This window comes from Macaca nemestrina, chromosome 3 (assembly GCF_043159975.1).
Source record: "Macaca nemestrina isolate mMacNem1 chromosome 3, mMacNem.hap1, whole genome shotgun sequence".
Lineage (NCBI taxonomy): Eukaryota > Metazoa > Chordata > Mammalia > Primates > Cercopithecidae > Macaca > Macaca nemestrina.
In genome coordinates this window covers 173,099,354-173,123,609 of record NC_092127.1, presented here as the reverse complement: position 1 = coordinate 173,123,609, position 24,256 = coordinate 173,099,354, and the positions used below count along the sequence as shown (strand labels likewise).

Here is a 24,256-nt window from a genome sequence, read left to right as displayed (position 1 = left end):
ATTAGCAAAATGCAGGATAAACTATAGAAAAGTCAGCTATTTGTATGAACAAAATTTGTGAAAACTAAATATTTAAAAAATAATTATAGTGGTATTTTAGTAACAACCAAATCCATAAAATAACAATTGTATGTCTCAGTCAAGAAATGCAGAGAAGTTATCCACTGAAGAGTAAACTTGAATGCATGTAAAGAATTACTATAACTTTTAACTTAGTCAAATACTTCAATAAACTTCAAAAATTACCAAGAGGTAAAAATATCTACTTTCGTATTAATATATGTTGCATTCTCAACCTTTCTTGATTGCTAAAAACTTGAAATCGTTCACCATTAGTACTGTAACATGTTTAAAAGGTTACTGTTTCATTAGTATCACAATCAAGTTATAAAATCTATTTTGCATAAACTAAGAGAAATAAGAAATGGCACTACCTTATAAAAGGTACTCAAATATAAAGTTATACAGACTCACAATTTGATGGAAATTAAAATATCATATTAAATATTTTATTTGTTCAAAAACTTTCAATACTTTTATATATTTGCTTTATGCTAGCTACTATCCTTATATTAGAATCAACAGTGTAACCAAAAAAATCAAATATTTTGTTTTTCACAATTAGATGCAAACAGTAAGTTTAAAATTACATATGAACAGTAAAACTTGTATAGATCCCTCCTCTATAAGTTAGCCTTGTATGAAAACTTTAAATTTGTGCTTAACATGCTGCACCTCAGAATGTTCTTCCTCATAATGAAAATGATGCAGCAACTGCCAAGGAAGTCTTCCTTTACTCTCCCTAGGACCGTCCAGGGAAGCTACATCAGTGCTCGTCTCAATCTCTAAGATGAAATTGACTCAAGGTAAGGATAACATGATTTCCCAGCAAGAGGTCCTACAGCTTTGGCTGAAACACCATCACTGGATGGCAAAGTGGCATTATAGCTCTTAGTTTTGAAATACAAGCTCATGATCAGTCCTCAGAGTGAGCCCATCACCAACTGTGGCCATCATCACATATCCAGCCATTGCTGAGTCACTCTTTTCAATAAGACAAAATTCTCCTCAGCATCCTAAGGATTTAAAACACAAAAAGCAAAACAGAAACAAAAACCTTAATTTACTTCATAGGCTTAAGACAGCAAGAGCTCAGATGTGTAATTGTAGTAAATATGGGCCCGTATTTCTCAAAGTAGAACTCAATGAAATGAGAAGTACACAAAAGGATGCACAAACGGGACATCTTTGTTGTACACCAATTTCACTCAATGGCAAACAAACACAACATTTTAAAAATAAAACAAATACAGATATACAAAGTACACATGATTTCAAGACAAATGAAAAACAGGCAGGCTGAGGGCCGGGCCTGGTGGCTCACGCCTATAGTCCCAGCACTTTGGGAGGCCCAGGAGTGGGGACTGATTGAACCCAGGAGTTTAAGACCAGCCCTGGCAACATAGTGAGACCCCATGCTGTTTTAAAAATAATAATAATAATAAAGGCTCTGCCTGAAGGGTGCATTAACTTCTATTATATAAATATTTAAGACATATTTTTCTCTCTCTCTCTCTCTATATATATAGATACATATTTCTGCTGATGAGGAATCAAGCTAAAATTAGGCCCACAGAGAATAAAGCACTTTCTAGTCCACAAATCAGCTTCAAAATTATATATTAAAACTATCACTTAAAATGACAAGTTTTCCCCAAAGTTCAGAATACACGTAAGGTAACATGAAAAAAATATTTTAACATGTTCTAGAGACAGGCAAAAAATAATTAAAAGTTCAACATTATGAAGCTATGATTAGACTATTTTCTAAAAGTCAAATTTATTACACTTGATGATCTATGAAAAACTCAAAAGCTGTTTTGTTTTTTTTTTAATATTTCTATCAATCCCTATTTATATTACACTAGGCTGCTACTGCACATCCACTCAGTGAATTCTTTCAATTTGAGAAACATATTTTGTTCATTTAAGTTTTATATGGCCATGTAAAAAATAATCAGTTGTGTTTATGATTTGTAATTTTTCAGTAATCATCAAAAAATTAGCAAAGATACTGGGAAAAAAAATCACAAAAGAAGTTGTGGGTGTGTTAGTCCTCAATACAGAAGTAAGAAAGCAACAAATTTCGATTTTGACTAACAAGTAAATGAGGTGAGTAAAAAGTTCAGGTAAGACTTTTTTCAATATAAATAAACCGAAGAAACTTATAGCAGCTGCCACAAAAGCCTTGTACATAAGTATCTTGTATACGTCAAACTTAATCCTTGACAATCGTCCCCCTAAGGGATCAAAGTAACAGCTTTAAAAAATGAAAAAACTAGGATCACAAATTAAGAAAATCTTACCAAAATTCACACGCAGCTATTATGTAACCTAATACATGGCTAAGTTTAAAAGTCTAGTTGACTCCACTGTTCAAGTGATTTAAACCTTTTACCAAATAAAACTGTGCAATCTTATTTTCAAAGACTCTATTAGGACTCCCAAATCTTAAAAAATAAATAAAAGCCCAGCTGCTGTTTCAAACTGGAACCAGGATGTCTTCCCAACCCCTCAACAAAGTATCTCAGAAATAGGGCTGAAATAACCTTGTTCCTGTCTGTGTGACAGGATCTAGATGAAGCTTCTGCCTTTAAGGAACTCACGTAGTTATGCAGTGTGATCAGTGCTACCCTATTTTTTTTTTTCCTGAGATGGAGTCACATTCTGTTGCCCAGGCTGGAGTGCAGGGGTACGGTCTCAGCTCACTGCAACCTCCGTCTCCCAGGTTCAAGTGATTCTCCTGCCTCTGCCTTCTGAGTAGCTGGGATTACAGGTATGCGCTACCATGACCGGCTAATTTTTTTTTATTTTCAACACAGACACAGCTTCACCATGTTGGTCAGGCTGGTCTCAAACTCCTGACCTCGTGATCTGCCCGCCTTGGTCTCCCAAAAGTGCTGGGATTACAAGCATGAGCCACCACGCCCGGCCAGAACAGTGCTACTGTTATTAGAGGTCTGCAGAGTCAACATTTCCCACCTGTAGACATTATTACTTGGTGAAGCCTTAAAGAAAATTATGGGCAGAAGGCCAAGGTACCAAAGAAAAAGTGCTTACTTTATACCAAGTGATTTAATAGAAGAAAAGACAGTACTTGGCCAACATCCTCTTTTCTTAACCCATTCTAACGAATCTTCCATTTGCTAAGGAGGGACTACCTAGGAGAAGCAGTACCCATTCTTACTTTAGGGTCAAGAGAGATGCAGAACCCTACAAATGGATATTATTTTGTTGTACAAACCTAGATCATAATCACCCACAACTTAGTCCTTTATAACTGAATGAAGTTTGTATATCATAAATAATTCTTTCATTATTAGTGAAATGTTTATAAAGAACATTTCTAATGTTACCTTTCTTCCAATTGCTCCATTCTGTTTTTTGGGAGGTGGAGGCTCAAAAATGCGTTGCTGCTGCTGAGGTGGAAGTGTAGAATACAATGGAATGATTTTAATGTCACCAACTTCAGGGCCCAAATCATCAACCTCACGCTTTATTCTCTTACAGGCTTCATCAATTTCCTACAAAATAAAAGTGAGTCTAAAAACGAATACTGAAACATTTTTATTTACTATAATCACAGTTCTATGCAGTCTATTTTATGTATGCCATCCTCTTTCACTTCATAGATACCCTATTTTCAATTTAGTAACCAAACTAATTTAGCAAATTTCAACGAGATTTCCAAAACAATCCAAGAAACTTTCATTTTTGTATTCAAATGAATATATAACTGCCTTATTTGCATTCCACACCCCTTTTCTTAGAGTCAGATTTCCTAATTAATTCTCAACAAATTGTACTAAAATTGAAATTTCTCACCCAGGAATATTTAAATGCACTTATGACCTTTTCAATTTTCACAATCTAAAAGAAATTGATGTGCTAGACATTTTAAATAAGCCAATTAGGCTTTAATATCACGTATCACTAATGCAATTATATGGAAGATTTGCTTCATTGTGCCTAATGAGAACAAACACCTTTACAGTATCAACACAGATATTTAAGAACTAGGCTAACCCAAATGTCTTAGAGCAGCTACAATTTTTTTTCTCAGAAAACTACAGTCACACGTTGCTTAATGACAGGAATATGTTCTGAGAAATCTGTTAGGTGACTCTGTTGTTGTGTAAACATTCTAGTGTATTCATGAACCTAGATGGTATAGCCTATTGCTCCTAGGCTACAAACCTGAGGAGCATGTTACTTAAGTGAATGCAGTAGGCAACTGTAACACAATGGGAAGTGTTTGTTCATCTAAACAAAGAAAAGGCATGGTAAAAATATGGTATAAAAGATAAAAACTGCCAGCCATGGTGGCTCACGCCTGTAATCCCAGCACTTTAGGAGGCCGAGGCAGGCGGATCACCTGAGGTTGAGAGTTTGAGACCAGCCTGACCAACATGGAGAAACCCCATGTCTACTAAAAACACACAATTAGTTGGGTGTGGTGGCACATGCCTGTAATCCCAGCTACCTGGGAGGCTGAGGCGGGAGAATCGCTTGAACCAGGTAGGCAGAGGTTGCGGGTGAGGCGAGATTGCGCCATTGCACTCCATCCTGGGCAACAAGAGCGAAACTCCGTCTCAAAAAAAAAAGGTAAAAATCAGTACACCCGTATAGGGTATCTGCCATGAATGAAGTCTGCAGGACTGAAAGCTGCTGTGAGTGAGTACTCAGTGAATGTGATGGCCTAGGACATTCTGTACACAACTGTAGACTTTATAAACGCTGTACATTTTGACTACACAAAATTTATTTAAAATGTATTTTCTTTTGATGTATTTTTCTTTCTTCCACAAATTAACCTTAGCTTACTGCAACTTTTTAACTTTACGAACTTTAATTTTTTTTAACTGACTGTTTTGTAGTTAACACTTAGCTTAAAACACAAACACGCTGTACAGCTGTGCAAAAGTATTTTCTCTTTATATCCTTACTCTATAAGCTTTATTCTAATTTAAAATTTTTTACTTTTTCAACTTGTTAAAACATTTTGGTTAAAAGACCCAAACACCCACTTAACCTAGACCCCCCCAGAGTCAGGATTATCAATATCACTATCTTCCAGCTTTACATATCAGCCCACTGGAAGGTCTTTCAAAGGCCAGTAACACACATAGAGCTGTCATCTCCTGTGATAACAATGTCTTCTCCTAGAATATCTCCTGAAGGACCTGCCTAAGCCTGTTTTACAGTTAACATTTTTAAGTCGAAGGAGAACACTCTAAAATAATGATAAAACATGTAGTAAATACATAAACCACTAACAATGTCCTATTATCATTATGTACTGTACATAATTGTACATGCTATATAGTACTTTTAAACAACTGGTAGCAAAGTAGGTTTGTTTGAACTAGCATCACCACAAAGCAGTGAGTAATGTGTTGTGCTATGATGTTGCAAGGTTATGTTCAGCTCCATTATAATCTTATGGGACCAGCACCATGGCTATCTGAGAAGTTTGTCTTGACCAAAATGTTGTTATGTCACACATAACTATATTCTAAGGCATTTGCATTCAAGAGGAGACATAATGAATATCAAGACAGAAGAAAAAAGAGACAGATTATGTATGACAGCTCTGGGAGAGGCAAAGGAACTTAAAAATGGAAGGCAGCACTGCAGACAAATGTATTCCAAATTTTATTGGAGTATTAATTCAATTAAACCTAGAAGTATGTAAAACGCTTACTATATACTAGGCAGCCTGTCCAATAAATGACCCAATCAGAAGCTACCCTTGTCAACAAATCGCGTTTTTCCCCCAAAGGACAACGATACTAATGAGTGAGGAAGAATTTTAGGACGTTTACTTTATATATTTTTTTAATGTCCAACTATGTTTCTGTATCAAAAAACACAAAGTTCCTTAACATAGTAAGAACAAATAAATTACTTTTCACTTATTTCAAACACACCAGTTTTCTTAAAGGTTATCTGTCTCAAAAATCAACACAGAAAATTACTATTAAAGATTCAATGTTAACAGATCCCCCTTTGAAATCTCAAGTTTCTAATGAAAGTAGATGCTATTCATCTAAATAAAAAACATAACAAAGTGAATAAATATTTTCTGAAAATACTGCTTTCAAACGTTGTATCTAGATTAGAATGCCCCCTGCTGGCATGCAAATAAAAAATTAAGAGCTCTCCAACTTCAAAAATATTTGAACATAATATAAAACTAGGCTTCCAACATTTAAGAGTATCTGCAATTTTAATTTTACTGTATATATATGAAAAATAAATGGTCAGAAATCACAAAATATCCAGATTTCACACATTAAAAATTACGTGCTTTAATTAGACGTTTGCTTTGTGATTCCAGTATTTTAAAATGACAATTCCAACTTTGCTGGAGATTAGATCACCCAATCTGCTAAGAATGAATGGAGCTAAAACAAAATGTTGACTATGTAGGATATAAAGGCATCTCTAAAATGTGGAAGAAATCCCGTAACACTTATGTTTTTAGATAAAGTCCTAAACAGTTTTAAAACTTGCAATAAAAATTTTCCCTGAGGTTTGCCAAACTTCCAAAAAGTCAACACTATCAGCTGAGAATGCCACAAAACTTATCTGCATTCATCAGAATATAAACACAAACAGGTAGAGGAGGAAAAGGAAGTTTCACTGTCCCAACAGCGGCCATCTGCTTAGTCATCAGCAATACTAAGAATAAAGACAGTTCAGGAGTTCTTTATTTGAGGAAAGATTTTTAACTCCAAAAAAAGCAATATGTTAGTAAATTAATCTGGACCTTACCAATTAACTCACTGCATGTTGAAAAAGAATTTTACTAAGCAAAATTAAAAATAAAAAATTATTTAATTACAATCACTCTTATCTAATTCCTATCTAGGCAACACTGTTCTCTCTCCCTCCCAAATTAACTTAGGTGACTATAGAAGCACTTTTATTTAGGTGGTCAGAATATGTTCTTAAAAACCAGTTTTAAAATTTTGTAAGATTACTCAATTTCATGGAGGCTATTCAAATTTATGAAGAAAGGAGTACTGATTTCACAGTACCATTTAACTTACCAAGTAAAAATAACAAAGGTTCACAAAAATGAGAAGGTAATACTTACTTTAGACCAGCTCTACTACTAAATACAACGAATGAAATATAAACAAAACATTAGGTTTTCTGCTACCTTCTCCCCAAAACTCTACAAATTCAAGACTGGGAACCTAAAGATAATTTAAAGAAGCAATGGTATGCATATAAACAGTTGACAACTAGAGTGGCATTTTATTTCATGAAAGACTTACACTCTAGCACACATCTGAAAACCCTTCGGCTTACTCCCTTCCTTTCCCCAGCTGTGGGATTCACAGTTAAAAAATAGTGCACAAAGCTGTCTCAGAGAAAAACCTTTCAGGTCCTTAACCATGAGGCCATGTGATAAATTTCTGATAGAATCTCAATAAGCTTACGTTATCTGAATATGATGACAACTTTAAATACTGATTTAAAAAATAAAAATATGGCTGGGCGCAGTGGTTCACGCCTGTAATACCAGCACTTTGGGAGGCCGAGGCAGGTGGATTACCTGAGGTCGGGAGTTCGAGACCAACATGGAGAAACCCCATCTCTACTAAAAATACAAAATTAGCCGGGCATGGTGGTGCATGTCTGTAATCCCAGCTACTGAGAAGGCTGAGGCAGGAGAATCACTTAAACCCGGGAGGCAGTGGTTGTGGTGAACCGAGATCGCGTCACTGCACTCCAGCCTGGACAACAAGAGCAAAACTCCATCTCAAAAATAATAAAAATAAAAATACACTATGCACTTTGGAGGAAGTGAGAAACTAGAGAGACCAGACACAGGAGGACAAAATGATTATCCCAACAGTCTCAATACCACCATTGCTGTTCATATGCCATCAGAAAAGCATTTTGGGGCTGGGTGTGGTGGCTTGCACCTATGATCCCAGCACTTTGGGAGCCTGAGAAGGGCAGATCACCTGAGGTCCAGGGTTCGAGACTAGCCTGGCCAACATAGTGAAACCCTGTCTCTATTAAAAATAAAAAAACTAGCCAGGCGTGATGGTGGGCACCTGTGAGCCCAGTTACTTGGGAGGCTGAGGCAAAAGAATCACTTGAACCTGGGAGGCAGAGGTTGCAGTGAGCCGATAATCATGCCACTGTACCCCAGCCTGGGTGACAGAGAGAGACTCTGTCCTCCCTCTCCACCCCAAAAAAGAAAAAGAAAAACCCTTTCGTAAAAGCCTTTTTAAAACTTTGTATTATCCAAATAGCTTCTGAATTTATTTAGCCATTCAAGAATTCCAAAGCACACCTATAAACACCCTATTGAAAATAAGCTTAGAAATGCTACATCTGAGAATACAATTTTAAATGAAGTAAATTCTAACTAAGAACTTTTAATAATCCTTTCCAACCTTCATGAGCATATGGGAAGACAAAACCAAACTGAAGTGTTTTGACGATGAATAGGCACCCAAGTTCACTCACAAGCTAAATAACTGTATGAGGATAACCTGATTTCAAAGCAGCTATGATGCAAATTCATGCCTCAGCATAATACCAATTGTATCCCACGGATCTCCTAAACTGCAATTGCAAAATCTTAAAATTCCAAAAGCATTTAACACTCTTAAAATAATTAACTATAACACAAACTCTAGTGGTATATAAAAGTATTCCTATAGTATACAGATAAAGGGGGTTATATATTTTACATATTAATATAATCAGGTTGAAGAACATTGAAATAAAATGATTAACATGCCATGTTCTTATGATTAAAGTTGCTGCATATTAGAAACAGTATGTCAAAAGCTAAATAATGAAGAAAATTAAAACAATACCTCTTGACCAGTTAAGAAAAGAAGAAGATCTCCCTCTTCCTCTTCACACATATGAATCTGGATAACTGTTCGAATTGCTGCTTCAAGATAATCTCTCTCTGGTTCTGGAGTATAAAAGATCTCAACAGGATGTGTACGCCCAGGAATAGTTAAGAGAGGGCAGTTATCAAAGTAAATCTGGAATTTTCCTGCATCTAGAGTAGCGCTCATAACTATAACCTGAAAGAAAACAGTAAATTACTTGAAGCTGTCTTCAAGGGTTCTTATGCGGTCTTAAAGTATAGCAATATTCACTATTCTATGTATATATCAGCTATTAAAAAGCCCATGAAAACCTTTTTTTAAAGTGTAAATGAAAAATCAAATACATAATGGCTGAACTATAGTAAAAGTTATTTACATTTTTAAAAATCTAGAAAAAAAATAAATGCATAAACTACAGTATTTCTTCATAAAATACCTTAAAAATCAGATTTTATAAAATTGTATGTAATTCAGATTGGTAAAAGCAAACATTAATACGTAGGATAATTACTGCTACCATTATTAAAACAAAACTTTGCAAATAGGGAAAAACAGAAAGAAAATGCAAACAAACAAAAATCAGTGGACCAGATATAAAAAGAAGGTTCCTCCATAAAATGTTTCACTAGAGTTCTTAATTTCTACTTTCAGGTTCTCACTAAAACCTTGGTAGCACAGCAAGTTTAATAAATAATGACAGTACTCACATTATTCTTTAAATATATTTTTTAAAGCATTGATCTAATTTTTATAAACAAAAACATGCTCAGGTCTCTATTTTTTTTCTAAAGACCCAGAATCTTTCTTGCCAGTGCTGAACCCTTGTTTGTTTGTTTCTGAGATAGAGTCTCGCTCTGTTGCCAGGCTATGAACCCTTCTATAACACACATATCAACAAGGGATGAGTCTACATTCTAATGAATAGTATACACACACAACACGGCAAAAAGGTGAACTTCATAGACTTTGGGGGACAAAAATGTCAAAAATAGTTTTAGGCCCTTAATCAACATAGTAACAGTGGCCAAGGTACATGCGGTATGGAGAAAAGAAGTAATACACTAGGGTAAGCGACTACATTTCTAAGGAGCTGCCTGTCCTATGTATAGTTATTTCCACTCTCCAACACTATTAAGTTACAATGGGTGTTTGTGATGAGACAAGGACATGGATCTGAGGAACAAAGATTTGATCCTTAAGTAAAGGGGGCCTCTGTACTTAATGAAGGGTAGAGTGAGTAGCGCAGTTACACATATATGTTATTAGATTATAAAAGAACTAGGTGGGTAAGAAATTGAGAAGATTTGGCTTAAAAATGCATTACTAAAAAGGGGGAGAAATATACTTAAAGTCTAAAATGAAGACACAGCAAAGCAGAAACAAAACAAGAAGGTACTTACTAGCTCCTTCTTTTACAGGTGATTTCTTACAGTTGGTTATTGATCAGTGTGTATTCCCCATTTTTATGCCCATATACACACATATATAATTAAATGGAGAGAAGAAATTACTTCACCTTTAAATCTGATCTCTGTCTTACAACTTCCTTCAGAACACCCATTAGAATATCTGTAGCCAGTGTCCTCTCATGAGCCTCATCAAGAATTATTACACCATAACGCTCCAGGAGGGGATCATTCATAGCTTCACGAAGTAACATCCCATCAGTCATATACCTATATTCCAAAGAACATGTTGGTTAAAGGTTCCTTTAGGTCATTTTAAAACCAAACTTCGTGACAAAAATGAAATGCAAAGACATTAGGTAAATTAAAACTAAACTTCTGCCCCAAACAAATGTGCTAATGTTTCACGATCAATTGCAAAATTAAGTTTCAAGAAAATCTTTTTTAAGAGTATACAACCAAACACAATATGCATTATCAATTCTTGAAAAATATAATACTGAAATGTACTGGGAAGACTTTATGACCGATTATGGAACATAATGATCACACGGTTTCACACAAATGCCAAGGCAAAATTCATCATTTTCAATTTCTTAAACCGTTTAAAAACATACAAATACTCAACATACAAAACAAATAAACCATTTTAAGTTGCTTCATGTCACACTACTAAAATGTTACCACATGCAAATAAACATTTTTTGTTAAGCCTTAACAATTCCTTACTTATACTTAATAAGCTAACACCAGGCTCTTGGTTCAAAAGGGCTGACAGCGCTTGAGTCTGCCATCCTCCTCCCACCCCAAAAAAATAATCTTAACGCACAAAAGGAATTTATTAATAAAAGAAGTGGGACTGAGGGGCAGCATCTACACTAAAGAAATGCTGACACATAAATGGAAGACAAATAACAAATGATGTCAGATTGATCAATGAACCAAAAAGGGAAACCAGGCTTAGTTAGGGATGGCTCAAGTGAAGGCAGCTAATATGGACTCCAGTTATCACAAGAGAGGTGCCACGTAAGAATGAAGGCAATGAGATCAAGGGTCAAGGTTGTATAACTTTGTAGGGGTCAGCTATCTCCTGTCCATTCCACTCTGGTTACTGCTGTCACTATGAAAAAAAACTATTTTCCTTTTGGCACCTGGACAAAACACAGTATGCCTTTAGATGCTTAAGTCACAGCTCATTCAGTTAGATTAAAAACCCATTATTTTATTTACAGATTTAAAAATGGTATTAAAAATCTGAAGCCATCATTTATGATTTCACCATTTTGGCTCTTTTTATGATTAGTCTAACCGAATCTTTCATGGACCAACTGGATATTTTTAGCTCATGCCATCTGTTGGAGCATTAAGTTCAGCAAACTGATAGTATACCACAAAAAGAAGTGAATTCTCTTTATTTCACCTAAACTTAATTCTAAATTTAATAAGCTTTTGGCAAACAAATCCGTCTTAACTCATTTATATGCTTTATGCTTCTTGTCCTTGGTCATATTTTTAAAAATAAACTACCACATTTCTGGGAGGGACAAACAGCATTAACTATAAGGTTATTTTATGTAAGACCAGGAAAGAAAAAACTGCCAATTAAACTATGACTCAGTGCCTTAAAGACAGTAAAGTATAGTGTATGAATCAGCAACACTATAGCCTGTAGCTGCTTTGAAATTTCTTTGATCTGAGGACATTTGGTAATTTTTCCTGTCTTTCGATATATCACAGACATGAGATAGGCAATACTCTTGTACATGATCTTAGTAACAGAACATTACAGCTTCCTCTATTTTGAGTTAACTCTCTTAGCTTCAATAGAGCTGTCTGTTGATTTGCAGGGCAAAAAAAAATGGATAGGTTACTCTTCCAACATTTGCTCAAATACTAGCGTATTCACACCCTATTGCTCCATTTCCCAGTCTCTTGATACTCAGTAGTCATTTCAACATGGAATCATAGTGTGATATTTAATATTTTTGAAGGCATTTAAATTAGCAAATCCTCTCAGTATATACAGACCCAACAATTCACATTCTTTGAGGTGAAAATATGTACAGCTAGATCAAGTTCAAGCATTCACAGGCAATAATTACCAAACTGCCACCAACTACAAGACCTCAGTAGATTGTAAGATACATTGTAACTTCAGACAATAAAAACTTGAGAACAAAGTCACAGAAATGACAAAATATGACTTTAAGTTGAAAACTTCTTAAAAGTGGTTTTAAAAGTCACCTTCTTTATTTTGATCCTTTTTCTCCTCACATTCCTCAAGCTTTAACCAATCACAACAATATGGAGCAGAGCTAACCAACAGACATTCCTTTTTATTTTTCTAAGGGAAGAAATGTTACAGATGGCAGACTATAAATACTTAAGTTAGATTAATGGAAATATTTTATTGTGCTTTATTAACTATGCATATTGCAAGTACTAAGTTAAATGGCCAAAACTTCTGTCATCCACAGACAATTTTTAATGGTTCTTCACCACTGACCATCACCCAGTGATCCCATTCCATGAGGTGCTGCACTTAATTACTTCTTGCATCACCAGTTAATATGGGATATTGCTGTTTGTGCAATGAAGAATTTCAAGAAAAATGAAATTTTAAAATTTGGAAGGTCTCAAGAATACAGTCAAACTTACTTCTTTCCCAGTGAAGAAAACGAAAAAACCATAGTTAACTTTTACAGATTCCCAAAACCAGTTACTAAGACTAGGTATCACTGTACTGATTCTCAGTCCTAAGTCTCTACTACATTAACACACTCTCCACAAAGTCCCAGATAAAGGAATACACTGTATATACAAATTTAATAGCAAAAAAAGGTATTTGAAAGATATGCCCAGGTCCTAACCTCTGTTACCTACCAATGTGACATTATTCAGAAATAGGGTCTTTGTAGAAGTAATTAAGTTATGAATTTCAGAAAAGATCACCCTGAATTTAGAGTGGGCCCTAAATCCAATGATCAGTATCCTTATAAAATGTACAGAGAGCGAGATTTGAATACAAAGGGAAAGCCATGTGAAGATGAAGACAGAGACTGTGGTTATAAAGCTACAAGCCAAGGAATGCCAAAGACCGTTAGCCACCACCAAAAGCTAGGAGAGAAGCATGAAAGACTGTTGCCCCTGAGTCTCCAGTTGGAACTAGCCTGCCAACATGCTGTTTTTGAACTTCTGACCTTCAGAATTGTGAGTGAATGTTAATTTTAAGCCACTTAAAAAAAACAAATAGAAACAGTACCTGATGATTTGCTATACTGTTAAATGCATGAAACCCTCTGCTTAACAACAAAAAACTAGCTTGACACAGAACTCAGGGAAGGCAGAACCAGGTACTGGAGATGAAAACTATAGTCCATTTTCCTTTATGTAAGAGTCAAGTTTTACTACCTTTCTTAGTAGCAATGAAATATTTATCCAGGCTAAGGAGTGACTCACAAGAGTAAAATTTTAAGTTTGAAGTTTCAATAACGAATTAATAAACAAAAATGCCACAGGATAGTCAAACTCTACACTTTACTGGGTGCCTTACCATCTACAGTGTTTTCCGACTGTTTTAGGGCAGAGACTCCCTTAAAAACTTATTAGCATCACCTGGGAACTAGTAAGAACTACAAAACCTGAGTCTCATCTCAGATCTACTTAATCAGCAAATTTGAAGGTGGGGCATAGCAATCTGTGTTCTAACAAGTTTTCAAGTGATTCTGATGATTGCTAAAGTTTAAGAAACACTAGTCTAAATCAAAGAAGCAGATTACCTAAAGTAGATGCCTAAAGTAGCAAAAACATCCTTGGAGTATGTAACAGTTCAGCTTTTCAACTGTGACTGCCTAATAAAATATACCAAAAACCCAACGTACTGTAGAGTATCAACCCAGCTTAAGTACTTTTTTGCAATAGATACATGTAGACAGCGTAGTATAACTACAAGCCAACTGCCAACTATGATCTTGGCAAGATGACGAAACCTAACACATCACTAATTCTGATTTGAACAAACCATGGTAAAACATTACATCCTGCAAATATATTACTTATTTATATTTTTGTATTTATATATGTATGTGTATATATATGTGTGTGTGTATATATATTTTATGAAACATTGCAAAAAATTATAAACTAAGCCTCAGAAAGGCAAAAAATCATTTTTCTAAAATGAAAACCAGAAATCCCTACCTCAAACCTTATGATCCCTCCCAGTAAAATTCCAGCTTGGTTAAATGTTTAAAACAAAAACACAATAGTAAAATACATGGATTAAATTATTTAAAACAATATTGGGCAGGGTATGATGCAAAACCTGGACATCATAAAGACGGTTAATTCAATACGTGTACAAACTAAGTCTCTGTGTTTTATGAAGTGTTATAAAGCAAAGAAATAGATGACAAACTGGGCAAAAATTGCAACTTATATCCAAAGTGCTAACTCCGTTATAAGCTCCTACAAATCAATAAGAAAAAGGCCAACCCACTACAGAAAGATGAGCAAAGCATGAGGAGACATCTAATTCTATCAATTTTATAATACTGCACATTTGGTCAAATTTAAATTCTCTGAAACTGAGATGCATTTTAAAATAGCACCTTAAAAACAGCTGTCAACTACGTAGAAATCCTGAGATGAAAAAAGCACCAGTCTCCGATTCCAAAAAGAAATACAAATGGCTAATATACAAAGATGTTCAATTTCACAGAAAATAAATGCAAATTAAAACCATAAAGAGATCCCATTTTTCACTTACAAGATTGACAAAGATAAAAAGTTTTATAATGCTGAGTTGGCAAGGGTAAAGAAACAGATGCTCATTTGCTCATTCCTTACTGGTAGGAGTATAAAAATCTCTATGGAGGGCAATCTGCCAAAAGCCGATAAAATTCAAGTATACTCTATGACCCAAACAATTTCCCTTGTAAGGAATTTATTTCACAGAAGTGCGTGTGTGAAAAAATGTATGTGCAAGTTTGTAAGAGGATACTGAGGACAGCAAATGTTTCTAATAGCAAAAACTGCAAATAAGAGTTTCCATCAATAGAATTTGTTAAATAAGGTACAATCGTAAATGCTATGCAGCCATTAAAAATAAAGCAACTTAAAACCACAATGAGATACCACTGACTACTTTAGTAGTCAGCATGGCTACTAAAAAGTCAAAAAATAACAAGGTTGTAGAGAAAAGGGAATGCTCATCCACTGCTGATGGGAATGTATTAGTTCAGCCATTGTGGAAAGCAGTTTGGCAACTTCTCAAAGATTTAAAATAGAATTACCAGTTGACCCAGCAACCCTATTACTGGGTATACAGAATATAAACCCTTCTACCATAATGACACGGGCATGTGTATATTCACTGCAGTACTATTCACAATAGCAAAGACAAAGAATCAACTTAAATGTCCATCAAAAGTAGAATTCGTTTTCAAAAGTAGCACATATACACAATGGAATACTATGCAGCCATAAAAACATGAGATCATGTTCTTGTGGCAACCTATATGAAGCTGAAGGTCATTATCCTAAGCAAACTAACACAAGAACAGAAAACCAAATACCTCATGTTCTCAGTTCTAAGTGGGAGCTCAACTTTGAGGAAATAGACACAAAGGGAACAACAAACACTGGAGCCTACCAGAGGGTGGAGGGTGGGAAGAGAAAGAGGATCAGAAAAACTGCCTGTCAGGTAACTGCTTATTACCTGAGTGACAAAGTAATCTGTACACCAGCCTGTAATCTCAGCACTTTGGGAGGCCAAAGCAGGTGAATCGCTTGAGGTCAAAGTTCAAGACCAGTCTGCCAACATGGGGAAATCCCATCTCTATCAAAAACAACAAAAATCAGCAAGGTGTGGTGGCATGCACCTGTAGCCCCAGCTACTCGGGAGGCTGAAGCAAGAGAATCGAATCGCTTGAACCCAGGAGGCACAGGTTGCAGTGAGCTGAGATTGCGTCAATGCACTCCAGCCTGGAACAGAGTGAGACACTGTCTCAAAAAAAAAGGGAAAAAAAATCTGTACACCAAACTCCTATAACAATTTACCTATACAGCAAACCTGCACACATACCCCTGAACATAAAAGTTAAAAAAGCATAAATAAAGCAACTTGAAAAAGGCATCTATTATAAATGAATGGCACTTTTTAATCCAAGTAATTAGGTTTACTGTTTTCCATATTACCTAGGAAAGCTTTACAATACACTCAGAGAATTACATGGAGCGATGAGGAACGATGATGAAGGAAATAAAACACACAGAGGTTAAGAATACATACTTGTTGCAAGACAAAACTGGGTTTAAGTCCCTGTTTTCCTATTATTGTCTGATCTTGGACAATTTCTTCTGTAATGTTCCCTTTGTAAAAATGTGAACAGGGTAAAACTTGTTTAAAATAAACAAAACAATGTACATATATAAAGTCCTCAGGACACTAACTGCCGGGCACTTGGGAAGTGTTCAATAAACAGAGTTCTATACCACACTCTTATAAACTAGCCTCCATGTAACTCATAAATCCTTGGAATAACCATATACTTTATGAAACATAATGAATATATACATAACCCTGTCTCCATCACTTGAGTCAAGGGAATTATAGCTGACATGAAATGATAAACCCCAAGCATAGAAAAGAGAGTCATATAGATGAACACTAAGTCGTATGTTTCAGAAGTTTAGAACAAGATGAATCTCATACACACACAAAACTATCAAATCTGTGAGACAACTCTGAAAGACTTAAAAGAGCCTAAAAATCAAGCCTTCCAAAAGACTGAATTATCTTAAATTCCAGAAAAACTTGTGTATTTTCTAAATGTTTGAGTTTAAATTCCAGCTTTAGAATTAAATGGAATTCCAAATGACCCATACTCAACAAAATGGCGTTGGTTAATGTTAACAATAAATGAATCTATAGGTCTTCTGTTTAAATGTCCAGGTATAATTTTTCTATTTACAACTGATCTTTTAGATTAACTCACTGAAATCTAGTCAACCCAAATGAGTGCCTCTATTTTAAAAAAAAAGCTTACCAGCACTAATATGCCTAAATAGGTTTATGTGTAGTAATTTCTTTATATATATAAAGAAATATATATAATCTATATATAAAGAAACATATGTATATATGTAGGTATATATTTTAAAGAGACAAGGCCTTGCTATGTTGCCCAGGCTGGAAAGCAGTGGCTACTCACAGATACAATCCCACTACTTATCAGCTTTGACGTGCTCATTTTCCAACCTGGGCTGGTTCACACTTCCTGGGGCAACCTGGTAGTCCCCACTCTCAAAGGAGTTACCATATGGATGCCAAACTAGCACACTACATCCCAGAACTCTTGGACTCATGCAATCCTCCTGCCTCAGCCTCCCAGGGTATTGGGATTACAGGCATGAGCCTGTACTTTGTATGAGCACCTGGACTTGTTTACAACCTTAATGTCTATGCAGCCAAAAGAAGATTAAACTACTTTTTTGGGTAAAAACAGGTCACTCAAATGGTAGAGTAAGCTGTTGATTCCATCTGTTAAATGCATTAAATGATCACCTAGAATATACATGTTCTCATTTTAATGATTTAAAACATGTTTTACTATTTTCCATGTTCAACATGTAGGACATCCCAGGAACTACAAGTTTTTGGTAGTTCACAGTTTCAAAAGTAGACCATAAATCCTTTTGATGTCATATTTGTGAAGCTAGACTTTTGATAGTTGCTGTTTTAAAAAGTATGAGGCAAACATCAGTATAGAACAGGAAATAAAGAGGTAGTGTTCAATCTGTTATCAAGGTTTGAGAAACTGTGAGCGATCAAATAGCATTAACACACTTAGTAAGTAATGGTGGTTATTTAAAAATGAAATAACTTTTCTTTCAACGTATGTGTATTATTTTTTAAAAGAAACATAAATACTTAGGTTATTAGGACCCAACTACTTTGTAAATGGAATTCTGAAATAGTTCTTCAGGCCTGGAGTACTATGACAAAATTACTGAGACATTAAATGTGCTGTCAATTAAGACAGTGTGGGAACTTCAACCTTACTGGAAACCAGCTCATCTACCTAGAGTATCAGGAAATGATTGATACTATTTGCTACTGGCTAGTCCATCTGCCTATCAAAGTCTCTCCATCCTTCTCAACTCAGATGAAATACCTCCTCCTCTGTGAAATCTCTATACATTCAAATTACCTTCTTATTGGCTTGACAGCTTACCCCTTCCCAACCAAGTCAGTGAAGAGCCAGTGATATGAGCAGAGTCCTTAAATAATGTTTCTTTTATTGGTGAAGGAATAAACAAAGACAGGCTCTATTTCAATCTGTTATGTTCTTAGCAACCATATTACACAATATGAGCAACACTAACTTACTGTAATCCCAACAGCACTACATATAGCAAAATACTGGTTACAATGACAACAAACTACTAGATGTAAATGTTCACAAGGAAAGGGAACATATTTTGAATAACTTAGAATCTACAGTGTTTCAATGTTCAATACATCAAACAGGGCAAAAAGGAAACATCAAACCCTGGATTCTTAAAAAAGAGCTGAAATGTTTGAGACCACAATCAAAACATACAGCTTTGTTAGTGTAAACAGCTAAAATACATTTGGTATGTGTTTCCGAGTTAGATACCTAATCAAGAAAAAATGCCTAAGTTAACAATGGAAAATAAAGACAACTAAATAAAAATACACTGCCTATTCCTCAAATTTTCACAAAAGGGAATATTCTTTCATCCTCAACAGAACTCACAGAAAGCTAGAATGAATGGGTAGGTTCTACTTAATATTTTGTGAGATATTGGCACTGTATAAAAAAAGAGAGCCTTCTCTATCTAATCCTAAGTACAAAGGTCAAATTTAACAAAACATGTAGAGCCTCTGTAAACCAAGTTAGCTTTCTAGGAATCAGCAAAAGCCAAGAGAATTCTACTTCTAGGGTGACCACAGTAACTTTTTAGTCCTCTTGTAGAAACTGCCTAAATGTTAAATAACCACATTTATCCTTTATTCCCACCTCTTTTTAAGAGTCCAATAAAATTACCCTTACCTAACTTACGTGCTACACATGAATTAGAACCAAGACTGCCACATAATAGATGTTCAATAAATTAGTTTATAATTGTTTGTATAATTAATGGTCCTTAAAGTGCCACATCTGTTTCACCTTTACCTCCAGCCCTAAGAGCATACTTGAATTGATTCATTCCAGTGACATGTCAAGGTTTAAGTTTACATCCCCAAATGTAATTCAATTATTGTGCTAAAAGGAACTTTATTAAATTGGTTTTCTAAGTCCCTCTCTAACTGGGTTAACTGGTCAAAAAGATCCAGTAATTTCTCCAACTGGAAATCTACCATCATCACCAACAGCAGCAAGAATCAGCAATGCTGACTGACGCACCCCTAAACAGAGTGTCATAAATGACGAAGAGTTGTACGCGGACTACTACATCTGATCTCAGAACAACTGTATCAGGTAGTTAGTACCAGTTCCATCTTCTGAAAAAGAAATAAGCACATGAGGGCTACTTAACATATAGTTAATGTCACAGCTAATAAGTGGGCAGAGCTAGGACAACTCAGACACTGACCCTAGAGGCTATGCTCTAGGATCTATTTCCTTTTGGTTCTCTTCACAAGCCACCTTTTTTTTTTTTCTTAAAGAGAGATGGAGTCTTGCTCTGTCACTCAGGCTGGAGTGTAGTGACACAATCCTAGCTCACCTCAGTCTCAAACTCTTGGGTCCAAGTGATCCACTTACCTTACCCAAGTAGCTGGGACTACAGGTACATACCACCACACCTGACTAATTTATTTACATATAAATCTTTTTGTAGAGCCAGGGTCTCACTATGTTACCCATCCTGGACTCAAGTGATCCTCCTGCCTCAGCCTCCCAAAGTGTTGGGACAACAGGTGTGGGCCACTGCTCCTGGCCTCAAGGTATTTTTAAACGAAGCTGTCTTGTTGGAAACTCTGGAATCTGCATAAGTAGTCTTTATACAGTTAGTGCTTCAGTCAGCTGTTTCCAGGCACACCAAAGAATCTGCTATGGCAATGCCCTGTAATTCCCTATCCCACAACCCCTGTTGTGGCTAACCATCACTTTAAATTCAACCCTTGACTTAAATTCCAACTTCTTGGCTGAGAGCAGTGGCTCACGCCTGTAATCCCAGCACTTTGGGAGGCTGAGGTGGGTGGATCACTTGAGGTCAGGAGTTTGAGACCAGCCTGGCCAACATGGTGAAACCCCATCTCTATTAAAAATACAAAAAGTAGCCAGGCATGGTGGCATGCGCCTGTAATCCCAGCTACTCAGAAGGGTGAGGCACGAGAATCGCTTGAATCTGGCAGGTGGAGATTGCAGTGAGCTGAGATGGCACCACTGCACTCCAGCCTGGGTGACAGATGAGATGAGACTCTGTCTCAAAAATAAATAAATAAATCCAACGTCTTCCCACCTAAACTTATTCTCAAATCATTCTTTCATATAAACACCCATATTCTGCTTCAGAAGGTTAATTACAATGTCAAACTTTTTATTACATTTTTATTTGCTTTAACAAGGACAGGGACTAGATGCACTTTTCATTATTATACCTAGAACTGCCCAACATATAAAAGGTACTTAATTATTAGCTGACTGACGAATCATTACATGTATAAATTATTAGATTCCTTCAACATAAAAATCTCTAATTTTATAGCATAGGAAAAAATAAAAGGTAGCGTATCACCTAAAATAACAGTAAAATTACCTACCAAATTAACAACTTCAATCATTGCGTTTTTCTACACATACAAGATTATTAAATTGTTTTCTTCCCTAAAAAATTACCAGCTCCTTCAAAAAACAGAAGGTGATTTCCTGAATTAAAGTATGTTACAACCAGGCTGCATCTGGTTGGGTGCCTGTAATCCCCGCACTTGGGGAGGCCGAGGCAGGCAATCACAAGGTCACAAGTTTGAGACCAGCCTGGCCAATATGGTGAAATCCCATCTCTACTAAAAATACAAAAATTAGTTGGGCGTGGTGGCGGGCGCCTGTAATCTCAGCTTGGGAGGCTGAGGCAGGAGAATTGCTTGAACCCGGGAGGCGGAGGTTGCAGTGAGCTGAGATTGGGCCACTGCACTCCAGCCTGGGCGACAGAGCAAGACTCCCTCTCAAAAAAAAAAAAAAAGTTACAACCACAGAAAAGTGCTTCTTAAAATCCACTGCAAAAGGGCTACACCAGAAGCCAACAACCTCTCCTTCCTTATATCAAAATGAATCAGGTTATTTTACACTGACTAGTCACAAATACGGCAATATATTGTTCCCTGATTGGTCAGCTCTTTAGGTATCTCATTGGGTTTTTTCTTCATAATTTCCACTCCAAGACAACAGGAAAGTATTTTGCAAAAAGAATGTTTCAGAAGAAAAGGATGGGGACAAGCAAACACATAAAAAAGGAAATACAAAAACCATTTAGGAGTGGCAGTTTTGTAAACTTACTTGTCCACTGGGACGGGGTAGCCACTTAAGGCTAGACTAACAGAGTGTGCACTAAGTTATACTAGATCCAATCTTCTGAAAAGAGCACAGAATCAGATCTACACCCTAAAATTGATGAACAGGTATCCCAAACACGAAAGAAACTATCTTATGGACCCTTAATCTATATGGGGACAATTTAAAGATGTATTATTTAGCTAAAATGCTCTCAAACTATGGTTAAATTCTGTGCTCCTCAAGCAGAATCTGCCTAAGTTAGCCTCTTTACCATCCTAGAATGAAAATTAAAGTTCACCCTGGCTACACAATGGATATATAAGCATTTTATATCTATACATGAAAAGAACTACATGTAATGAAACATTTCCATTAGTTAAATTCTTCCTATTAAACAGCAAAGAGTTACATTTGAAATTTTTAAATTTTAAGCTAACTTACTGTAATACACTCCTTTACTTACATTACTTAAAGGCAACACCAGGTGAGCTCCTTAAAAAAACCCCAATAAGCTTACCCTGTCTTAAGAAAGCTTTTAAAAGTAGTTATAACCTCTAGAAATTGCTCCATAAAAAAAATTACAATGCCAAAAATACTTCATTTGAACTATAAAATCTGTTACTTGTCATTCCCTATGAAGTGAACCAAAATCTTTCAGAAGTACTCATCTTTTGAAAGCCTATCCTCCATCCACTTCCTACTACACATACACACAGCACCAATATTGCATAACTTTCTTGCATCCCAATTTCCAAATTCTGTTCTCAACTCAACTGTGGCTTACCAAGAAAAATTCAATGCAATGTGAATCAAGTCAGAATAATGATATTCCTCCTAAAGATGAGTAAAATCTCCCCCTTATTATCCTCAAGTCCTTGACATTATCTGCATTTTAAAGTAATATAACATAATGAACTATGATTTTGCTTATGTAATTGTTAATTATACTATAATTACCAGTGATCAATAACATGGTATCACCAAACTACAATAATTTATTCAGTGAAGATTAAGGTTTAAGTCAAACATAAGGATAAGCTTATTTAAGTATTTTAAAGTTCAACTGCTATTAAATATTACATTGAATAAAAAGTTCTAATAAAATTAGATAAACCAAAGAATTAGAAAAAACTGACACAACTATTGAATGAAGACTGGATATTTTGATCAAATAAATTGCTTTAAGTTATGATAGCTCTGTTTTAAGAAACTATCTCAGAGATACACACTGAAATATTTATATATATAATTATTTGGTATTTAGGATTACTTCAAAGTAACATGGGACAGGCAAAGGGTTTGGGGATATGAATTAAGATTGAAATAGTTAAAAATCGGTGATAAACACATGCAGTTTATTATTCCATTCAATTTCTGCGGCCGGGTGTGGTGGCTCACGCCTGTAATCCCAGCACTGTGGGAGGCTGAGGCTGGCGGATCACGAGGTCAGGAGTTCGAGACCAGCCTGGCCAACATAGTGAAACCCCATCCCTAATAAAAACACAAAAAGTTAGCCAGGTGTGGTGGCACACGCCTACGTCCCAGCTACCCAAGAGGCTGAGGCCGGAGAATTGCTTGAACCTGGGAGGCGGAGATTGCAGTGAGCCAAGATGGCGCCACTGCACTCCAGCCTAGGCAACAGACTGAGACTCCATCTCAAAAAAAAAAAAAAAAAAAAAGAGAGACTCTTGTTTCATTTATTCCATTAACACTATATATCGCTCTGACAACAAAGACTCATATCACTGCCTACACAATGCTCCAAAATGGTTTTTAAAAACCTCAGGGAGAAGATTACATAGATATGATTTTTTATTTTTTTCTTTTTAAAGAAATGTGGTCTTGCTATGTTGATCAGGTTCAAATGCAGTAGCTATCACAGGCATGATCAGAGTGCACTGTAGCCTTGAACTCTTGGCCTCAAGCAATCCTCCTGCTTCAGCCTACCAAGTGGCTAGGAATAAACAGGCATATGCCACTGAGCCCCACTCAAACAAGTCACGTTTAAAAGGACTTAAATGTCACATAAATACAGAATAAGCAGAAGCAACCAGAGGGAAATAAGACTTGAGAAAGAATCATTATCAGGTAGCATATATCTCAACTTATGCAGAATGCAAGTGTAAGGCAATAAAAAGTTGGTAGAGTTAAAACATTAGAAAGCTCAATATGGTAGTCAATCATCTGCACCACAGCTACAGAGGAACGAGGTCCTAGAGGCAGCTCTAAGAGTGTATTACAGAACAAAAGACTCCTCTTTAGCTTATAACAGATGCACGGTAATAACTGCATAATTAACATTAAAAGTCCCCTCTCCCCTAAATAAATCATATCCCATCCTATACATTCTTCTTTCTAAAAGTAGTTATCTTTTACTAAGACACGCCACTTT

General features: G+C 35.8%; 1 protein-coding gene across 1 annotated transcript in view; it reads right to left on the bottom strand.

Moving 5' to 3' along the window:
• Positions 1-24,256, bottom strand: part of LOC105487838 (DEAH-box helicase 15) — a 67,294-nt gene that overhangs the window by 28,498 nt on the left and 14,540 nt on the right. The window contains exons 4-6 of the mRNA XM_011751465.2: positions 10,450-10,609; positions 8,910-9,128; positions 3,417-3,584 (exon numbers count right to left, since the gene is read on the bottom strand). Of these exons, the coding sequence (XP_011749767.1) occupies positions 3,417-3,584; positions 8,910-9,128; positions 10,450-10,609 (547 nt within the window). The remainder of the gene's footprint in view (positions 1-3,416; positions 3,585-8,909; positions 9,129-10,449; positions 10,610-24,256) is intronic.